This window comes from Culex pipiens, unplaced genomic scaffold (genome assembly GCF_016801865.2).
Source record: "Culex pipiens pallens isolate TS unplaced genomic scaffold, TS_CPP_V2 Cpp_Un0003, whole genome shotgun sequence".
In the NCBI taxonomy this organism is placed as follows: Eukaryota; Metazoa; Arthropoda; class Insecta; order Diptera; family Culicidae; genus Culex; species Culex pipiens.
The window spans coordinates 941,316-956,768 of NW_026292820.1; the positions used below are offsets into that span (position 1 = coordinate 941,316).

General features: G+C 43.3%; 1 protein-coding gene and 1 long non-coding RNA gene across 2 annotated transcripts; both read right to left on the reverse strand.

The window, feature by feature from the left end:
• Nucleotides 1-76: 76 nt before the first annotated feature.
• Nucleotides 77-1,232, reverse strand: LOC128093701 (uncharacterized). The gene is made up of 3 exons (XR_008212685.1): nucleotides 633-1,232; nucleotides 271-573; nucleotides 77-210 (listed from the first exon to the last, which is right to left on the reverse strand). It is a non-coding gene; the product is annotated as an uncharacterized LOC128093701 (long non-coding RNA).
• Nucleotides 1,233-13,102: 11,870 nt separating this feature from the next.
• On the reverse strand, nucleotides 13,103-15,386 carry LOC120429087 (solute carrier family 12 member 1-like). The gene is made up of 2 exons (XM_039594247.2): nucleotides 15,085-15,386; nucleotides 13,103-15,027 (listed from the first exon to the last, which is right to left on the reverse strand). Exon 2 carries the CDS (start codon nucleotides 14,997-14,999, stop codon nucleotides 14,667-14,669), a length of 333 nt encoding a protein of 110 aa, XP_039450181.1. The 5' UTR covers nucleotides 15,000-15,027; nucleotides 15,085-15,386; the 3' UTR covers nucleotides 13,103-14,666.
• Between the last annotated feature and the right edge of the window lie 67 nt (nucleotides 15,387-15,453).

Below are 15,453 nucleotides of genomic sequence, written 5' to 3' on the forward strand. Positions count from 1 at the left end.
GATAGTCTTGGAGGAGTTGGCCGTTGATTCGGGAAGGGTGGTCGACGTTTTCCGGCTGGAAAGTAAAGTGCCTGGCCCTCGGAACGGAATTCTATTTTGAGCACGTAATCCTACTTCGGGAATGACACAGATTTTTTTTTGGCTCACTGTCCAGGTTCATTCGGCTGAAGCTGCGCCGTCGCGAGGTGAGTGTTTGTGGGCGGGAAGTTGCTAATAGAGATGGAAAGTAAGTGAAGTTGGCTAGCCACTGCACACATTCTCAATACTCACCGGTGTTGTAAACCGCCGGCACCGAGTGCAACATCTGCGCTGACCACCTCCGATTATGTAGCTTTTCGTCGTCCTCCTCTTCGTCGGATCCTCTCCTCACCGTGAAAATAAACTTTCTCGTACTTGTCCAAAAACCGGAAGTTAATCTTCTTCAACGCAATCTCGTTTTTCACGCAACGCTTCGGCAGCGCCATCTCCTCGATGATCTCGTTACAGTCCTCGCGGGAATTGACCTTCAATCACCAATCCCGGGCCACCACCACCGAATACAACCGGTGCGAATCCACATTCCTACTTCTCATCCTACAAAAACAAACAAAATCAATCACAAACCCCCCAAAACACCCAAGCTTCCTTCTTACGAATTCCGGCCGTGGAACAGCTGCAGTTCCTGCAGAAAGCTGGCCTTGTCCTTTTCGAGCACTCAACATCGTCCCACTCCTGCACCACCCTCCTTCGAAGGCGTTCCGCTGCTGCTGTTTGGCTCACGAAGGTTTCCGCGTCCGAGTCATGGCTACTGCCGCGGTCGGCTTTGCTTTGCGTCCTAGACTCACCAGCACCACCGGACCCACCAAAGTGTTTGTTTACATTTGCGACTTAGGCGTACACGGTTACACGAGAACGTCAAAATGAAAGAAATTTTACAGTCGAATTAAAAGGAAAAACTTTTAAATCAGTGAGCAATGAGATTTTCAAAAACTGTAGCAGTGAAAGTTTTCATTTTCAAAACAAGAAAAAAACTTTTAATGTAGCAAATTTTAACAACTTTTTGATTCAAAAGTAAGTTACTTTTGTCATTACCGTAATATTTTTTTGTGTGTGTGCAAATTGTTAGTATTCTTTTCTTAAATTCTAGAATTTTTTATTCAAATTCTCAAAGTCTTCAAATATTTTTGAAAAAATTTGAAATTCAAAAATAAGAAAAAAAATTATTTGACAAAAACTTAAACACTAAAATTCCTTAATTCTTAAGTACTAAAATTCTTCAATTTATAAATACAAAAAATCTAACATTATAAAGTTCTTAAATTCCCAAAAAGTTGGACGCACGAGTTGGAATTTTGAATTCTAACATTCTAAAAATTATGAGTTCTAAAATTCCAAAATTGTAAATTCTGTAAATTCTAAAATTGAAATAATTTATATTTTTGAATTCTAAAATTTCAAAGATTATTATTTTTTAATTCTACGCATTTGAAAACTTAATAAGTTTCTTAAAATTTTAAAAATAAAAAAACTGATTTTTCAGATCTTATTTTTTTTAAATTCAATAAAATACAAATTTAAAAAACTTTAACAAACTAAAATTTTAAAAAAAATTATTACAAAATTGAAAAAAAAATACAAATTCAAGTTTTGTTTTAAGTTTTAAAAATTGTTTTTTTATATTTAAAAGTTTTAAAAATTCAGAAAAAAAATTCGACAAATTCTTAAATTTTTAAATAGTAAAAAAATCTATTAACTTTCGAAAATTTTCAAGGATTTTACAAGGTTAAAATTTTAAAAAATATTACGAATTGAAATAAATAAAGAATTTTAGAATTTTAGAATTTTAGAATTTTAGAATTTTAGAATTTTAGAATTTTAGAATTTTAGAATTTTAGAATTTTAGAATTTTAGAATTTTAGAATTTTAGAATTTTAGAATTTTAGAATTTTAGAATTTTAGAATTTTAGAATTTTAGAATTTTAGAATTTTAGAATTTTAGAATTTTAGAATTTTAGAATTTTAGAATTTTAGAATTTTAGAATTTTAGAATTTTAGAATTTTAGAATTTTAGAATTTTAGAATTTTAGAATTTTAGAATTTTAGAATTTTAGAATTTTAGAATTTTAGAATTTTAGAATTTTAGAATTTTAGAATTTTAGAATTTTAGAATTTTAGAATTTTAGAATTTTAGAATTTTAGAATTTTAGAATTTTAGAATTTTAGAATTTTAGAATTTTAGAATTTTAGAATTTTAGAATTTTAGAATTTTAGAATTTTAGAATTTTAGAATTTTAGAATTTTAGAATTTTAGAATTTTAGAATTTTAGAATTTTAGAATTTTAGAATTTTAGAATTTTAGAATTTTAGAATTTTAGAATTTTAAAATTTTAAAATTTTAGAATTTTAGAATTTTAGAATTTTAGAATTTTAGAATTTTAGAATTTTAGAATTTTAGAATTTTAGAATTTTAGAATTTTAGAATTTTAGAATTATAGAATTTTCACACCCAGGTACGTGACTTCGTCGTCCCACGTTGCAGGCTGGCCGTTGACGCTGATCGATCTGCGGGGAAGGTGCCGAGCAGCACGCCTCCTGGTGAAGAAGATGGACTGGGTTTTCCCAGCATTCAGCTTGATGCGCCGCTTGTAGGTGGGTGACGACGATCTTCGGGTCCTTATCCGATGCCAAGTATGCAGTGTCATCCGCAAAGAATGCGTACGACACTCCATCGATCATCGGCACGTCGGAGGTAAGGATGTTGTAGAGAGTCGGGCTCAGCACTGATCCTTGGGGCACGCCGAAGGGGATATTGTGGACGGAAGAACGCTCGCCATTCACCGTCACCGTAAACGACCGCTTTGTCAGGAACGACTCGACGATCTTGACCAGGAACGGCTGGAGGTTTGAGCGGAAGAGCTTGTAGACCACGGCGTCCTGCCACACGGAGTCGTAGGCCTTTTCGACGTCGAGAAGGATCATGCCGGTCGACTTCCCCGCCAGGAAACCGCGCTTTACCATCTCCGAGATACGGGCGAGTTGGTGCACCGTTGAGTGCCCCGGCTTGAAGCCGAACTGCTCGTGTGGGATGAGTTGCTCCGTCTCTAGGTGACGGTTTATCCGGGCGAGGATCACCCGTTCCAGGAGTTTGCTTAGGCTGCTCAAAAGGCTGATCGGGCGGTAGTTACCAGGATTGGTTATGTCCTTGTTCGCCTTTGGGATGGCGATCACGTTCGCGTGTTTCCAGCCGGCCGGAAAGTAGCCCAAGGCCAGGCAAGCGTTGAAGATTTTGGTCAGGACGACCAACCCTTTTCTTGGTAGCTGCTTGAGGCACGTATTCCGGATTCCATCTTGCCCAGGAGACTTCCGGTTTTTGAGCTTGCTGATGATCGCCTTGACCTCTTTCGGCTTGACAAGGGCGGCCGGAGGCACGGGAGGAGTTGTCGCTCGGATGTGGCCAAGCGCGTTCTCCACAGCGGCCGATGTTTCGGGATCACCTGGTTGCTCGTTGTTGTGGGCAGCGGCGAATGCACTCGCGAGCGCTTCGGCTTTCGCTGAAGGGCTCGCTACGAGGTCTCCGTTGACGTTCAGCGGGGGGCTGTACTTGACCGTGTTCCGGAGGTTGCGGGTAAGCTTCCAGAACTTGTTGCTGCCGTTGTCCAGCGTCCTTAGCAAGGAGCCGAAGTTTTTGTAGCGGTGTTCGGCGCTTTTGGTGCTGATGACGTTGTTCAGGTGGGTCACCACCGCTCCGATGAGCGGGTCCCGTCTTCGGATGAACTGTCTACGCCGCACGTTCCTCAGCCGGATTAGCAGCTTCAGCTCGTCGGGAATGTCCTTCTTCTGAGGTAGGATCCTACGCGAAGGGACAGCGGCTTCCTCAGCTGCTTTGAGGATGGCGGTGAACTTGTCGATGGCGTCGTCGATTTTCTCCGAGCGATCCAGATCGTTGATCCAGCTTGCGTTAAGGTCGACCTCCCGCTCGATCGAGCGAGCAAATGTGCTCCAATTCGCTCTGTCGAAGCATCGGACGAGTCTTCCAGCCGGGGCGACTGGAACGTCAGCGTCGATCGTAAAGGTGACCGGCAGATGGTCCGAAGACAGTTCGACGTGCGTTATCGGCTTCGACATCTGCACCAGGTTGTTAGAGATGACCAGGTCCAACGTGGAAGGCCTCCCTCGTCCAGCGGGGCAGCGGGTGGGAGTATCCGGAGCGTGTATATAGATGTCCTTGGACTCGTACTCTTGGTGCAGTTTTTGTCCTGCCTTGTTGGCCCTGGTGCAGTTCCACATCCTATGCCGCGCGTTCAAATCACCCACCAGGAAGACTGATCCATCGATGCTGCTGAGCTGCCGTATTTCGCGTCGGAACTGACAAAGCGTTGCCCTGCGTGTCGAGCCAGGGTAGTAAACAGCAACGTTCACTGGTGCGGGATCCACATTGATCGTGACCCCAACGGACTCGATTGCCCGGGTCGAAGTTTCGAGCTTGGAGTACTTTATCCCGTTACGCACCAGAAGTGCAACTCCTCCCCCTCGAGCAGCATCCAGCGAGTTACGGTCCGCGCGAACAATGGTGTAGTTTTCGTGGTACACCGAGTTGTTGAGCTGCAGCCAGGTCTCCGTGATTGCAGCGATGTCGATTTCGTGAGCTTCGAGGAAGTGGAAAAATTCCACAACCTTGTTGCGGATGGAACGGCAGTTCCAATTCATCACCTTCAGCGAGCTAAGGTTGGCCATTATAAACAAACTTGATAATGAGCTCGCTAAGGGCGAGGAATTGCATGGCCTTCGACTGGCAATTCGAAAGCCTAGTGAAGAGTTCACTGGCTAGGCACATGAACTCCTTGACGGTGAACAAGGTTGACGACTCAGGCTGGCCCTGCACGGCTTGCGAGTACGAGACCCCAGGATTCGCGATGCTGTCGAGCAGCTGGCTCAAGTCGCTACCCAGTGGCCTGGGGGCAGGCGCAGAAACTGCAGACACCTTCGGAGCGTTGCTTCTGCTGGCGGGACTCGTCTTCTTCTTGGCCTTCAAGTCCTGCAGGTACTTGAGGCGGGTGGGGCAACCCTTGTAGTTCGCTGTGTGGTTTTGGCTGCAGTTAGCACAGCGGATTTGTGAGCGGTCGTCGTTGACCACGACGTCGGCTCGCGCGGGGAGTACGCATGCGGTCGTCTGGTGGCGCTCGCCACACTTCACGCACTTGGCCTCCAGATGGCAGTTCCTCATCCCGTGCCCGTACTGCTGGCACCGGAAACATTGGACAACATCCGACTTCTTCTTGGAGTGGGGTCGGGTCAATCGGCAGAAAACCGAACGGCAGAATGCCGAATGGCAGAATGCCAAATGGCAGAAATTTCAATCGGCAGAAAAATAAATGGCCGAATGATAAATGGCAGAAAAGGTCAAATGGCAGAATATAATATGGCAGAAAAGGTCAATCGGCAGAAAGGGTCAATGAGCAGAAAATTAAGAAGCCGAAAAATCAAATGGCAGAAAAATCAAAAGGCAGAAAAATTAAAAAGCAGAAAAGTTAAATGGCAGAACGTTAATAAGCAGAAAAATTAATTCGCAGAAAATTATTTAGCAGAAAATTAAATGGCAGAAAGTTGATCAGCAGAAAAAATAAATAGCAGAAAATTAAATGGCAGAAAACTAAACGGCAGAATAGTTAGTTGGCAGAATAGTTAAATGGCAGAATAGTCAAATGGCAGAACAGCCAAATGGCAGAATAATCAAATGGCGGAATAATTAATTAGCAGAAGAGTTGAATGGCAGAATAGTTAAATGGCAGAATAAATAATTCACAGGAGAGTTGAATGGCAAAATAGTCCAATGGCAGAACAGTCAAATGGCAGAATAGTCAAACGGCAGAATAGTCCAATGGCAGAACAGTCAAATGGCAGAATAGTCAAACGGCAGAATAGTCAAATGGCAGAATTCACTTGATTTAATATTAATATTACGTTCATTTGAAGTGCCGGTGCGGCACTGAGTGCCGCACTGCCCACCATTGAAAAAACGGCTAATATCCACTTTTGGCAAAAACGAGATATTAGCACCAGGTGATAGAGGATGTTCCAACGCATCTTCTGAACCTTGAATTTCACTAAAATAGTGTTTAGACTTAGCTGCCGATGCGAAAAACCAAACGGCTAATATGCCACTCTTATGGGAAATTGCCTTGACGGAGATTTGGTGACAAACACTAAAACGCGTTTTTCTCGGAATACTTGATTTGGCATAATAGCCGAATTTTCAATTATGGGCAGCGCACTCGTCGGTGCCAGTTTTGATTCAATCGAACGTCATTTGTCAGTGTGCGTGGAACTCGCATGGAACTGAAAAAATATCGAGTGCGACACTAGAGTTTCAGTTCCAAGATGGCAGCGAAACTCGTGCGGAACTAGCACGAGTTTTTCCAAAGAAACACATTGCTTATATTGTAACTTCAGTGTTTATTCAGTTTAGCGGTCGTGGCTGAATGGTTACGATGTTCGCTTTATAAGCGAATGGTTCTGGGTTCGATACCCATCTGCTCCCAACGAGAAAGTTCTGGACTCATTGAATTTGGAATCAATGAAATAACTTCAGCTCACGGCGGGGTTCGATCCTCTGTCCTTAGGATTGGCAAGCAAAATGCTTTCCACTTTACCGTGGAGCATTAGTAGCTTTAGTAGGACTTAGACTGATATAGTTGAATCCAAGAAACGGACGAGAATAAAGTTGAATGCAAGTTGAATATCAGAACATACAAGAATGCATTGCATTGCATGCATGCAGGCGCATTTGAAATGAACCTACTTACCTCGCTATAAATAGCCTGGGCGACTGCTAGAATTCATCCAATAAGAGATGAGAAGAATTGAAAGCATTCCCATTAGAAATGAGAACACACGAAGAATTCGAACAACAATGCCAACGGTCGTTACCACTCGCCTAGGGTGGCTCCTCAGACCATTCACCTTCCCAAAAACCGTCCAACTCCAAGCGAAACTTACTTGAGGATACCGTGGAGATTTTCCCTTAATACTCTTAAAAAAGTGGAGCATCAACACTTCCCGTCTTCCAATTCCCTTTCCTTGTCCCTGGTGCGCGGTGGAGATGGGAGCGGCCGGCAATGGACGGCTGCCATGGTGGTGAGAATCTGGTTCAGGTAGAATTGGTTCTATTCCCAATTATCGATTCCTAGGCAACTTGGGCTTAGACAATCATCACATCACATGGCGAAAATCCAGTCTGCAATCCGCTAAAATCACCGTCTCCTAGCGAAGCGAAGCGATTGTAACTTCAGTGTTTATTCAACATAAACAGTTTATCAAACAGTTCATGCAATAAAAGTAATAATTTTTAATAAATTGTACTGTTTAACATTTAGAGTCTTTTGAATAGTTCCTTTAAACATATGAAACACAATAGCTTATAGGACTTAAAAAAAAAAAAAAAAAAAACTATGAGCCGATGGAGGTTATGTTACACATGACCAGTCTGCCCAAGAACTATGCAAGAAGCATGTTGAAATGGTGGCAAATTTTCGATTCGGACAGTGCATGTGTTTAAATGGGGAGAAAGACCGCAATGTAGTACCGCCCCTTTCAAATGTTGCTCCAGCCAGCCCAGTCACGAAATATTCTAGCAGAGCTGGTTCTGCTAAAACCCTGCTAGAACGGTGGAGCATTTCTGCTAGAATGCTGTAAGAATTTCCAGCTTTGTTAGAACTGTGCTAGATCGTCGTAACTGGGAGATTTCTACCACTTGAAGCAGTGTATGCACTTGGTAACAAACCAGTCAAGGAAAATTTCAAATGGGCAACAACAGCAGCGAAAGCAAGCCAGAGATGGTGTAGAAAACCCCCCAAAAAATCGCTTCGTTGTTCTGCTGTTCGTAAAAATGTTTTTTGACTCCTTTCCTTTCTAGCTGCGTACTGGCCTTGTGTCCTAAATAGTTCCTTAGTAACTTTTTAAAATGGCGTAACCATTAATGTAAACAAACAGTCTATCCCACTTGCTCTGGTGACAGTTATCGTTGTGTAAGAGTGAGATAGAGTTATCTACGTGCGCATGTATTGCGTGTTTGAACACGAAGGGTTTTTAGGTTAAAATTTGTACCCGCCAGCAGAAACAAAGTGTGCGTGAGATCGGGCTTAGATAGCATAGATTTTGATTATACTATTTTCGAGTAGATCAATCGCCTGTAAAAACCAGCTGTTTACCACGTGCACCACCACAGCTGATTTTGACAGACGAATCATTCTACTCGATTTGCCTAAGTATGCGTGTCAATTTTGTTACGAACTAACACACTCTCGCGCGTGGATATCTCTATCGAGCTGTCAAATCTTAACATGGAGTTAAACTTTCTGTGCAGTTGCTGTGAAGCTTACCAAGGCTTTTCAAAAAGTTTAACTCCATGTTGCACGCACACACTCTCACAAAAGCAAAATGAAATGGTACCCTAATGTGCGAACGCGTAATAAAGAGTTATCTATGTGCGCATGTATTGCGTGTACGTACACGAAAAATTTTGTTGTACCAGCCAGCAAAACAAATGGTGCGCTAGTGTATGTGAGATCGGGCTTAGAAAGCTCTATAGAGATTTCCACGGTTTCTCTCACGCACACCATGATTCTGTGTTAGTACATATTCGTATTCAAAGTATTGTTTTGGTTTTGATCGATTGTGATTGGTTGAATTCCAAACAGCTGATTTTGTTTATACTATTTTTACACATACATAGGCAAATCGAGTAGATCAATCGCCTGTAAAAACCAGCTGTTTACCACGTGCTCGTGGTATAACAAAGGACACAGCTGGTTTTGACAGACGAATCATAGAGATATCCACGCGCGAGAGTGTATTAGTTCGTAACAAAATGACACGCATACATAGGCAAATCGAGTAGACTGCCCACCATTGAAAAAACGGCTAATATCCACTTTTGGTGAAAACGAGATATTAGCACCAGGTGGTAGAGGATGTTCCAACGCATCTTCTGGAACTTGAATTTTACTGAAATAATGCTTAGACTTGGCTGCCGATGCGAAAAACCAAACGGCTAATATGCCACTCTTATGGGAAATTGCCTTGACGGAGATTTTATCACAAACACTAAAACGCGTTTTTCTCGGAATACTTGATTTGGCATAATAGCCGAATTTTCAAATATGGGCAGTAGAATGATTCGTCTGTCAAAATCAGCTGTGGTGGTGCACGTGGTAAACAGCTGGTTTTTACAGGCGATTGATCTACTCGAAAATAGTATAATCAAAATCTATGCTATCTAAGCCCGATCTCACGCACACTTTGTTTCTGCTGGCGGGTACAAATTTTAACCTAAAAACCCTTCGTGTTCAAACACGCAATACATGCGCACGTAGATAACTCTATCTCACTCTTACACAACGATAACTGTCACCAGAGCAAGTGGGATAGACTGTTTGTTTACATTAATGGTTACGCCATTTTAAAAAGTTACTAAGGAACTATTTAGGACACAAGGCCAGTACGCAGCTCGAAAAGGAAAGGAGTCAAAAAACATTTTTACGAACAGCAGAACAACGAAGCGATTTTTTGGGGGGTTTTCTACACCATCTCTGGCTTGCTTTCGCTGCTGTTGTTGCCCATTTGAAATTTTCCTTGACTGGTTTGTTACCAAGTGCATACACTGCTTCAAGTGGTAGAAATCTCCCAGTTACGACGATCTAGCACAGTTCTAACAAAGCTGGAAATTCTTACAGCATTCTAGCAGAAATGCTCCACCGTTCTAGCAGGGTTTTAGCAGAACCAGCTCTGCTAGAATATTTCGTGACTGGGCTGGCTGGAGCAACATTTGAAAGGGGCGGTACTACATTGCGGTCTTTCTCCCCATTTAAACACATGCACTGTCCGAATCGAAAATTTGCCACCATTTCAACATGCTTCTTGCATAGTTCTTGGGCAGACTGGTCATGTGTAACATAACCTCCATCGGTTCATAGTTTTTTTTTTAAAAAAAAAGGTCCTATAAGCTATTGTGTTTCATATGTTTAAAGGACCTATTCAAAAGACTCTAAATGTTAAACAGTACAATTTATTAAAAATTATTACTTTTATTGCATGAACTGTTTGATAAACTGTTATCTAACCTAAGGCACTCTCCAGGATCCCTTCGAAAGATTGACTGCGCTAGGGTCTGATTAGATTAGATTAGATTAGGATGAATTTTATATGGGGGGCGTATCAAGGGCGACCCGCTGGCGGACCAACCTACAGGGGCGGCTGAACCGTATATGAGAGGCACATCAAGGGCGAACCAAGGCGGTTGGGGCTTTTTGGGCGGATGAATTTTATATTGGGGGCGTATCAAGGGCGTCCTGCTGGCGGACCAACCTACAGGGGCGGCTGAACCGTATATGAGAGGCACATCAAGGGGGAGCCATGGCGGTTGGGGCTTTTTGAGCGGATGAACTTTACATAGGGAGCGACCCGCTGGCGGACCAACCTACAGGGGCGGCTGAACCGTATATGAGAGGCGCATCAAGGGGGAGCCATGGCGGTTTGGGCTTTTTGAGCGAATGAACTTTACATAGGGAGCGACCCGCTGGCGGACCAACCTACAGGGGCGGCTGAACCGTATATGAGAGGCGCATCAAGGGGGAGCCATGGCGGTTTGGGCTTTTTGAGCGAATGAACTTTATATAGGGGGCGGATCGGGGCGACCCGCTGGCGGACCATCTTCCAGGGGCGGACGAACCGTATATGAAAGGCGGGTCGAGGGCGAGCCAAGGCGGTTGGGGCTTTTTAGGCGGATGAACTTTCTATGGGAGGCGTAAACCGGCTCCGTGGCTTAATGGTTACGGCTTCTGCCTCACAAGCAGAAGGTTCAGGGATCAAATCCCAGTCCGGTACCTTTGAAATTTGGAATCGAAAACGAATCAGGTGGGATTCGAACTCACACCTTTGGATTGGTGGTCTAGGACGCTAAGCAGTCGGCCATCAGAAGGTTTACACTCTAGCAGTGAATTGATCCGTAGTGTTGAAACATGTTATCTTCTCATATTAAATACGCGCTAATCCCTGATTTGTCTGAGGGGATTGGAAGTCTAAATATAGATCGAGTTTCCTTTAGATGCTTGCTTCTATGTTTAGGCGGGGCCGAACAATGCCCAGCGACCTCGGAATTGGACCGCAAGGAGCTCTGTCATTCTGAAACGGGTCGTTGGAAGCAGCGCGAGGGCTAACACCACCTAATACCCGGGACTGAGATAAGTTGTATCAGCATATACAAAAGTCTGATACAAATTATACCTTCCCATAATATCGCTACCGGTTAGCGGGTATTGGATTGGACACACACACACACATGAACTGTTTGATAAACTGTTTATGTTGAATAAACACTGAAGTTACAATATAAGCAATGTGTTTCTTTGGAAAAACTCGTGCTAGTTCCGCACGAGTTTCGCTGCCATCTTGGAACTGAAACTCTAGTGCCGCACTCGATATTTTTTCAGTTTCATGCGAGTTCCACGCACACTGACAAATGACGTTCGATTGAATCAAAACTGGCACCGACGAGTGCGGCACTCAGTGCCGCACCGGCACTTCAAATGAACGTACTATTAATATTAAATCAAGTGAATTCTGCCATTTGACTATTCTGCCGTTTGACTATTCTGCCATTGGACTATTCTGCCGTTTGACTATTCTGCCATTTGACTGTTCTGCAATTGGACTATTCTGCCATTGGACTATTCTGCCATTCAACTCTCCTGTGAATTATTTATTCTGCCATTTGACATTCTGCCATTTAACTATTCTGCCATTCAACTCTTCTGCTAATTAATTATTCCGCCATTTGATTATTCTGCCATTTGGCTGTTCTGCCATTTGACTATTCTGCCATTTAACTATTCTGCCAACTAACTATTCTGCCGTTTAGTTTTCTGCCATTTAATTTTCTGCTATTTATTTTTTCTGCTGATCAACTTTCTGCCATTTAATTTTCTGCTAATTAATTTTCTGCCAATTAATTTTTCTGCTTATTAAAGTTCTGCCATTTAACTTTTCTGCTTTTTAATTTTTCTGCCTTTTGATTTTTCTGCCTTTTGATTTTTCGGCTCTTTGACTTATTCTGCCAATTAATTTTCTGCCTTTTAATTTTCTGCTGATTGACCTTTTCCGCCATTTAATATTCTGCCATTTGACCTATTCTGCTATTTGTCCATTCTGCCATGTGATTTTCTGCCATTTGGCATTCTGCCATTCGGCATTCTGCCGATCGGTTTTCTGCCGATTGACCCGACCCCTCTTGGAGTAGTGCCTCCAGCGAACGATGACGTTGAACAGGGCCTTGATCTGTTGCAGCTCCTGGAGTTTCACCGTTCCTTTCTCGAACTGCAGCAGGTACAGCGCGTAGTCGCCGTGTTTCGACTTCCCCATCTGGCGGACGCTGGTGGGGCGCAGAAAAACACTTTCGAGTTCCAGTTTCACGTCTTCGACGGGGAACACAGGCAGCCCGGAAAGAACAATTTTTACCGGTGTTTCGTCGCTGGTTCCGTGCGTATAAAACTGGGCGTCGGAATTTTTCAATTTACTCACCACAGCAGTGAAGTGAATTTTAGTCGACACCCTGATCTGGATGTGGCCTTTGTTTACCCGCAGGTGGTAGTCGTCGATGCCCAGCTGGGTTGTTGACAAAAGCCGGTTGAGTGCCGGGACACTGGAACCGTAGACAAAGATCGGCGGACATCTCACCTTGGTGGGTACAGGGACCGGGTTTTTCACAACACTACCAAAGGCAGTACCACTACCAGTGGCAGCAGTTTCCCCATCGCCGCCATTGTTGTTGTTCTCCTCATCGTCGCCGGAGATGTCGAAGTCGAGCGCCTCGTACTGGTTAAACGTCGGGAAACCACCAGTGCCTCCTCCGGGTTGGGTGCCAGGACGATGATTGTTGAGCTGATCCGAAGTCGACGAGATTCCGCCGAGCGAATTTCTTCGATGGCGCCTTGAAAGCGGGGTCGTCACGGCGATTTCCTGCTGCTGTTTGCGGACCTTTTTGTAGTTCACCCGCTGCAGGATCTGCGACGAACTGTCCCGTGCGGGTGAGCCTTCGCCGGGTAGCGGCGGCGGCTTGGACTGCTTTCTTTTCCCCAGGGTGCTGGCGAACACACCGGGAGCGGTAATAAATTAACTTTTCGCGAGAGCTACTTATTCGACACGATGTTAGCACGCCGAAGGTGACAGCTCGAATGATTTATGCGTTTTTAAATCTAAATTTTTTAGAAGTCTTCATTTATAATTCGTTTTAAATGTTTAAATTTTAATAATTCTTGATTACATTTTCAAAACAACCAATGCGTCATTGGTTTCCTATGTACACAGAACCTTTTGTAAAAGTTAGCGAGAATTCATAAATTTAGTTTTTCTTTTACAGTTCAAAAATACATATTTGAAATTTTATTGTCTTGAAATTTTATTATTATTATTATTGAAATCTGAATTTAATTTATAAGTTCTTGCCAATTGTTGATTGATGATATATTTTTTCAGGCAGTAAACATATTCCAATCTGATCCTGCCGGAAACCATGCGTCCCCGTGTGGTCCCGCGTGGCTTCCGTAGAACCCACGGAAGCAGCCACGTTTTCTCGTACTCATGCTCCACAAACCCACGTTGTCTCGTACTCCGGTAAACATCAATCCGTCGGAGGTCCAAGATCGTCGCCAAGGCGTTTGATCAGCTCGGCGAGGAGCAAAAGTCCAACACGCCTAAGATGCTGCCACGGCCGCCTCAGAAGAACACCAACATCAAAGCCGGAATCTGCGGTCAAGGCAAATCCCGAAGGAAGCCAAGTTGGAGAAGATTCGGCGATCCGCAAGTGAAATTTAGTGAACAAGTGAATATGTTTGTGAAATTTTGACAGTTTGAATAAAAAAAAAACAATCAAAACAAAACAACAGTTTTTTTTCAACTGCAACATAACCTAAAAATCCGAAATAACAGCACGCGACAATAGCACGACATTCTAAATAACAAAACCGTGCGACGTCGGTCGAATGTCGTACGACAATGTCGTACGACAATGTCGTACAATTTCGATCATCGATCGCACGACAAATACGACATTTTGGTGCAAAAACGTATGACATTCGCGCGAAAGTCGCACGACATTGTCGTGCGACGTCGTACAGTTGCACGGACGACAAACGACGGACGTCTGACGGACTTTTCAGTCAGGGAAACGACGGACGTCCGACGGACTTTTCTGTCAGGGTGGCTGCGACTGGAATTTTCATGCACACTCAAAAAAATATTCACGTTGAAGTTACGTGAAAAGCTATGTGGTATTTTTCCACTAGGGTTTTCACGTAACTTCTACGAGGTGACCCTAGTAGAAACGGAATTTGTTTGGCCAGATCCCTTCACGTTGATTCTACGTGTTTCACACGTAAAAGCTAAATGAATCAATCGATGATTTCTACATGTATGTTGTAGTAAGCGCTATATAAATTTTATAGTAGTAGTTTCTGATTTTAGTTTCTTTTTTTTCGGATGGAAATAAGAAGAATTAATTTTAATTAGAAGATATTTTTTTTATTTATACTTTTTAAACTTTATTGAAACGATTTCACTGTACACAACTTTGTAATGCCGTGCCTCTTGCCGGAAATAAACTGATGACTGCACTGTATGATGTGTATGATATGTGGTCAAAGTTTGCCGATTCTGCTGACCGCGGAGAAACCCTTTTCGGCGTACTCGGCGTAGATGATTGGACCAGATACCAACTCCATGACCTGGAACGAGTTGTGTAATCCGTACTCGTACTTCTCCGGGGCACAATCGGCATAGATCCACGACCCGTTGGCCAAGTCCGAAACATTTCCGATGGCGTCATTCACCACAGTAATATCGGCCACAATTGCCGTTCCGACGGACGAAATCGACGTCAGGATGATGACCGAGATTGCGCCTGGGATCGCCTTCGAGGGGTTCTTCAGGTCACCGCTGGTGATATCACCGGCCAGAATGCCAATGGCCATCGAGAAAGAAGATGCTTCTTCTAGACATCTGAAACAAAAAAACATTAATTCTTTTAAAAAACTGTTTAAACTAAATTTAACTTACCATCTGTTACATTTTCGATAAAATTTTGCGACCACAAGTCTGGCAGCAGTTCTTCACCGAACGCCATCAATTTTCATACTAAAATATTCACGTAGAAATTTCGCCGAATGGCGCACTCGAGTGCCGTTGAAGTTACATTTCAAAATACATAAAAACTACATGGAAAACCCTAGTGGAAAAATACCATAAGGCTTTTCACGTAACATCAACGTGAAAACATTTTTTTGCCAGTACACTTTCACATTATTTTTACGTGTGTCACGTAAAACGAGCCTAGCGAGGGGAAAATCAGGATTACGTGATTTTTCAGGTAGCACCCAGTGAAAGGTCCACTCGAGTTACTCGAGCCAATTTAGTTCTGTTTCCCAA

Bases quoted from the DNA above. Each gene is read 5' to 3' on its own strand.
- LOC120429087 (XM_039594247.2), bottom strand. From the start codon at position 14,999: ATGGCCATTGGCATTCTGGCCGGTGATATCACCAGCGGTGACCTGAAG.